This window comes from Mchenga conophoros, linkage group LG3 (assembly GCF_057382185.1).
Source record: "Mchenga conophoros isolate Kocher_MC1m ecotype Shallow Benthic linkage group LG3, M_conophoros_male_GT1.1, whole genome shotgun sequence".
Lineage (NCBI taxonomy): Eukaryota > Metazoa > Chordata > Actinopteri > Cichliformes > Cichlidae > Mchenga > Mchenga conophoros.
This window is the reverse complement of record NC_140528.1, coordinates 80,204,470-80,210,469: the sequence shown is the minus strand read 5'-3', so window position 1 is coordinate 80,210,469 and position 6,000 is coordinate 80,204,470. Positions and strand designations below refer to the sequence as shown.

The 6,000-nt window shown below is 38.4% G+C and overlaps 1 protein-coding gene across 3 annotated transcripts in view; it reads right to left on the bottom strand.

Moving 5' to 3' along the window:
* Positions 1 to 1,237: 1,237 nt before the first annotated feature.
* Positions 1,238 to 6,000, bottom strand: part of sorcs2 (sortilin-related VPS10 domain containing receptor 2) — a 359,359-nt gene continuing 354,596 nt past the window's right edge. Inside the window, exons 25-27 of one of the 3 annotated variants that reach the window (XM_085267444.1) lie at positions 5,610 to 5,712; positions 4,404 to 4,697; positions 1,238 to 3,237 (exon numbers count right to left, since the gene is read on the bottom strand). In XM_085267444.1, the coding sequence (XP_085123570.1) occupies positions 4,442 to 4,697; positions 5,610 to 5,712 (359 nt within the window). In that variant the 3' untranslated portion in view covers positions 1,238 to 3,237; positions 4,404 to 4,441. The remainder of the gene's footprint in view (positions 3,238 to 4,403; positions 4,698 to 5,609; positions 5,713 to 6,000) is intronic. The other 2 variants (XM_085267445.1, XM_085267446.1) reach the window with 2 other exon arrangements.

Below are 6,000 nucleotides of genomic sequence, written 5' to 3'. Positions count from 1 at the left end.
GTGTGAGCTAAGATTTTAAAATTATTCACATAATGAAAACCTATACTTTGTCTCGGGCGAGTTTCCCATTCAAATGCATGTAACAGTGAGAAACGCACTGTCTTGGCGAAAGAAAGCGTTTTTCATCAACTTCATAGAGCTTGCTGTAACTTTTGATAGAAGACTCAGACACACATGTTTATGGCTTTATCTTATAGACTTCAATATCCCCGTGCTGGGCAAACAGATTTTAAAGCTGTATGAGCTAAGATTTTAAAATTATTCACATAATGAAAACCTATACTTTGTTTCGGGCGAGTTTCCCATTCAAATGCATGTAACAGTGAGAAACGCATTGTATTGATGAAAGAAAGCGTGTTTTGAAAACGTCATAAAGATAGCTGTAACTTTTGATAGACAGTCGCCACATATTTATGGATTTGCCTTATAGAATTCAACATACCCGTGTTGTGCAAACATGTTTTGCAGTTGTTTGAGCAAAGATTATGAAGTTATTCACAAAATTAAAACTCTGACACTGTAGCGTTGACATTATAATCCAAAATCTGTTCCACTTAGAGGCATGCACACCTTGTTTTCCAACGATTTTACATTGGAGCGGCAAGATCCAAATTTCCTTTGACCATTTCATTCTTTGCAAGCACTCAGATGAAAATCCACCTGAAACTCTTCAAATAATCAGTATAATGTCCTTAACCACATAAAATCTGTCATAGGCACAATACAGGGCTTGCTTTGTGGCAGGTGAATCGGCAGTTATCTGGCTGGCATTCAAGCTCTAAAGCTTTTACCCAGGCCTTGCTTCCACCTCAAACTCCCAAGGTCAAGGTCCCAAGTACCTCTGGGAGCAGTCTGACCAGGCAGAGGAGGTAGAAGCTCAACATTATCTTAACTGACTTTGATTGCATGAACTTGGTCACCTCATTGTATTTTGTGTGATGCTCGAGCGGTCCAGGCTGATTTCCATCCTCTACATTGGCAGTATACACCTTATAGTAACTTTTTACTAGATGGCCACTGTGCAGCAGTCATACACTGCTCTTTACTTAGTAGCCATCAGTACTAACCTGTTTATCCTGTACTAACCTTCAGAGGATCTTCCTTTTAAATAATAAAGTCTACCTCAGTCTGCAGCCTTTTTCACAACATGAAAAAACAATGATTGACTTTTAGTTAGCAAAACACTGTGACAACAGTTGTACTGGATAATATTATACAAATTAAAGAGACATACACGTTATGGGAGTGATTTATTCCATGATGCAGGTTGAGTGCACTATGCTTCCTGAAAAGAACACAGTTGATTTTAATTGCAAAACCAAAAGATCGAACAGAACAGAGAAAAATGAAAGGATAGAGTCGTGGTTATAATTACACTGCTGTTTCACATATGCTGTGTACCATATGTGAAACTCCTTGACTACTACACTGGAACATCATAACTCCCATTTTCCCCTGTGTTTAAGGGGACATTGATACAAAGATGACACATCACTAGAAAACTAAACAAAAATATGAGCAGAATATGTACAAAAGATGAATCAAACCAGGAGGAGTGAACACGATCTGCTGCATCGAATACAAGATGGACCAAAGGGTGGTGACAAGACCTCTTGACACATCTGTAGACTTGTTCAGCTGCTGTCTGGTGCATTGTGACAGCAACTGCTCACATTAGTTCAATTAAAAAAAAACATAAAATGACTGTCAAAAGGTAACAGAAACACTCATTTGTGTTTTACATGGGCTGGAAAAGAAAAACTGACAGTATATCAAAAATATCCATCTACATTGCTGTCACTGTGTAACTGTGAGCATCTTCATAAGACAAGAAAATTGTTTCCAGTTAACAATAAAGACAGTGAAATATTCCATGACATTATAATGAAAATACCCAAAAATGTAAAGCAGGCAATGATGCTGAGGAAAGTGGAAACAGTGAGATGTTGTTCAAACCTGGGAAACTCTGTGGCAGGAAACTCCAGAAAAAGAGGGGTAAAAAAAGTGATGTATTTTGGTATTAGTGTAAAACACACACACAAAGGGATATTTACAAAGCGTAAATCACCGATCATATTTACACATTTAAAATGAACCAAACTTTTAAGGAGACGTGATTCCACCACAAGCTTTGCCTAATATAGGCTGATACAATAAAATATATCAACTACAGCTTCCCTCCAATGACGGCAACCTTTGTCTCCAGGGGGTCTGCTCTGACCCAGAAAGTGTTAGGACGGGGATGAGGACAAGGAGAAAGGGCTATACTGTTTCCAGAAATAACTAAATAACAGGAAATGTCACTGAGCAGATCTGCGTCTGCTGTTTCAGGCACCATGGGACAGACAAAGGTGAAACTGATCAGAAACATCACAGACCACACATCTGTAAATTTTGTTACTTTTAAACAGGAACACTTGGAGATGAATGTTTTTTTTCTTTTTCTTTTTGTTAAATAAACAAAGCTGTGTGTACATACAGTATATTCCAAAGAAGCTGAGCTGTAAGAGTACTTGTCAGTGGAGATTTCAAAAAGTGCAACACTGCCCTCTTGTGTTTGCATGTGTACACCCATCACATGCAAATTCACAAGGGTTTATATCACATCCTACATTCCATTGAGATTATTATTGCCATTGACGAGAGGAGCAGAATGATAACTGTGTGTGTGTGTGTGTGTGTGTGGGAGGGGGGGGGGGGTGCAACAATAATGGAGGGGAACAATGCAAACTACGTTTAGTGCTCACAAATCATTTTAGCACACTAGTCTCTGGTGGTTTCAACTATCTCTCTGACTTTCAGTATCAGTGGAAACCAGTCTTGTGAGACATGCTTGCCGATTGTACCTGTGTTATCAGACAGACAGTGTACAGATGAGCCTTCAAACTGAGCCACTGGCCCTTGTGTCCAGGGTCTCCAGGGTTGGCACAAAAAAAGGGGTGATTACTGAATAGAGTCCCAACACCATGGTCAGCCACTTCCCCAAAATAATTAACACAATACCCAGAAGCAGGAGAGTGGAAGAGTCCATGGAAGAGTGAAGTGACCTGACAGAGGAGGAGGAGAGGGAAAATCTAAAGACGAGAGAAGGAAAAAGGCAGAGTGGAGTCCCTGTGCTCATTAGCCAGCTCGGCTCGCCTCAACTAGCTCTTCAGCATTGCCATGGTGGCCATCAGCTGGTCTGCTAACTGTGTAGCTCTCTGCAGTTCATGTTTAGGACCACACCCGAATGAGTGCCTGGTAAAAAAGAGATAAAAAACAATATGAGAGATGCTAAAGAGACATATAAAATATACATAAAACACATATGTAAGCCCACTTACAGTTATGTAAAAGTGTTATATATGACATAAAGCAATGTATAGTATTAGACGGTGTCCTGTGACATACAGTTCTGGCTCACGCATAACACCAAAACTTCCAAAATGCACCATTTCACAAAAAAGCAGAAAAAATAGTAAAGCACATAATTATATAATTACAATGTAATAATTAATTTGCCTTCTTGGATAGTAAACTTGATTTAATTCTATGGTTGATTAATTGTTTGAATAATTCTGGACTTCATTAAGAATTCCAGCGTGCTGGCTCAAAATTGGGTATAAAAACACAAATTACGTTTAAGTTTTTCCTTCAAAAATCATTAGTTGTTCCACATGCTCTAATCAGTAAAATTCCTATATATATTTCTTTATATTGTTACATAGAAGTCACAGGACCAAGTTGGCCAGTTGCAATTTGCTAATCTCAGTGTCTTTCTTAAGCACTCCTAGTAGACCAAACCCTCACAGGATCTACATGCTGACAGGGATTTTTATACAATTTGCTTTATTACATGAAACAGAGGTAAAAAAAAAAATTTTCTAATCTTATATAACAGAACACAATCAGGCTTTAAAATTAAGAATGATTTACTTTTGTCACAATGATAGTCGTGACAAAGATAGTTTAATATGTAAATATACAAAGAATGCACTTATTATTGTCAGGAAAGAAAAATGATTACTTTAATGGTGACCGCCATTAACAATCCACTATATCTATGATCACAAATCAATTCATTACCATCATAACCATAGCCATCATATTGTTTTGTTGTTGCACTGTATTTTATGAGAAACCTTGTCATAAAATTTATAGAAATTATTATATAGAGACATCAGGTCATGTATGATAAAATTAAAAGAATTTTGGCAAGTGTACAAGTATAACTCAGTAACACTAACATTTCCGATTCCTTAGGCATTATGTAGTGCAAAAATTACTGAATGTCATGCAATATGATTAGCTGTGCTTGTTGATGGCCATGAAATGCTATGTGACTACTTTAGAAGCAACGATAATAAACCTCAAAGAACTGCAATGGCAGTAAAAATAACAAAAAGGGGGAAGTCCTTCAGTACCTTGGTGTGTGTTAGCTGCTGGTGTTAGTGGCTTGGGTTTAGTAGCAGTGGTTAGTAGTAGTCCTTATTAGGGAACGGAAGGCGGGGCTACCTCCTGCGTTACCTAGAGTCTGTGAGTCCAGGTCGTCATCGATGTACTCCTCACCCTGGATGATTTGCTGGGTGTCCTCACTGTGATTGACAGGGCTGATCATCTCCTGCTCCTTTACACTGTGCATCTGGGCGTAGTTGTGGGTGCATGGAAGCTTCCTGAAAAACAATGGGGGATATGCATCCTCAGGCCTAAGCCAAGGACTGTGGGATTTGTTGTTTTTGTAAGACGGGGCTGTATAGTCTTCCATTGCGTTCTTTAAGTGACTTTTTGTGGATATTTGTGTTAGAGACACAAGGAGGTGCTGCTGGTGGGTTACTGATATGACAAGAAGCATGCACAATGTGAATTTGCATTCAACTGTTTAGGGTTGTATGACTTCAAACATCATGAGGTGTATGCAACCATCAGGGAATATGATATTTTTATTAAAATAGCTGGTGGTAGCTAAAGATACTGGACAGATGGATACATTTTAGTTCATGCACATCATTACAAAATTTCAATATTGTAGCAATCTAACTTAAGGGATGTTTCAATTTGTGTCACTTACTTTGGTATGGAACCTGAACATTTGATGGATTTCCACACTACCCACAATGGATTTTAAATAGTCAGGTTACAATTAAAATTCAGATTTTCAGCTTTAATTGAGGACGTTTAACAGAAGTATTACATTTATTGTGTAGGAGTTAAAGCCATGTTTAGACACAGTCCTTCATTTTCAGAGGCTTAGAAAATCCAGGGTGATTTCACCAGATGCTGTGTGGTGTATCTCTTGAGATACTCCACTTAGACTTCAGCTGCCTTCAGTTACTGCTTGTAAGTGGGTCTCTCTGCATTCTGCTTAATTTATCATGGAATAATGAAAGAATAGCCCTCACCTAGCTTGTGAAGCTGAAAGTCTGCATTTCAATTACATCTTAATTGTTTCATTTACAATCCACTGCAGTGGTGCACAGAGGCAATATTACAAATATTATGTTACTGTACAAAACTACTGACTTTAGAGCTCACCTCATGAGTTTTTCTTTCAACGTTTGATTTCCATTCTTTGTCAGGTTTTTTTGTGCCTACGTCGTTAAGGTGACAGCACTGTAAAATACATGACTCACCTTTTGAACTTATAGAGGATAAAGGCGCCAGTAGCAATAAGACCAATGAGGAAAATGACAGCTAGAGTCCAAACACCGGCACTTCCAGCTGCTCCATGGTAGCCTGGATTGATGAGCACACAGTAAAGAATGCATCACATTTCTACAATCAAAGGACAAAAGGTGAAAACACAGCAGAGCACAACACCAACAGACCCGGATGCAGGAAAAAGAAAGGCCCAGGAGTCAAACCAAAGACTAAGCTGGTGATGCTAATTGCATTTATAGAGAAAGCAGGTATATTATTTATCAACGCACCATTCTCTGCCTCTGTAACTGTTGAGTCTTTAGTAATATAACCTAGTTCTTGGAAATAAACCAATAGGATGCAATTATCATTTAAAATACTGTA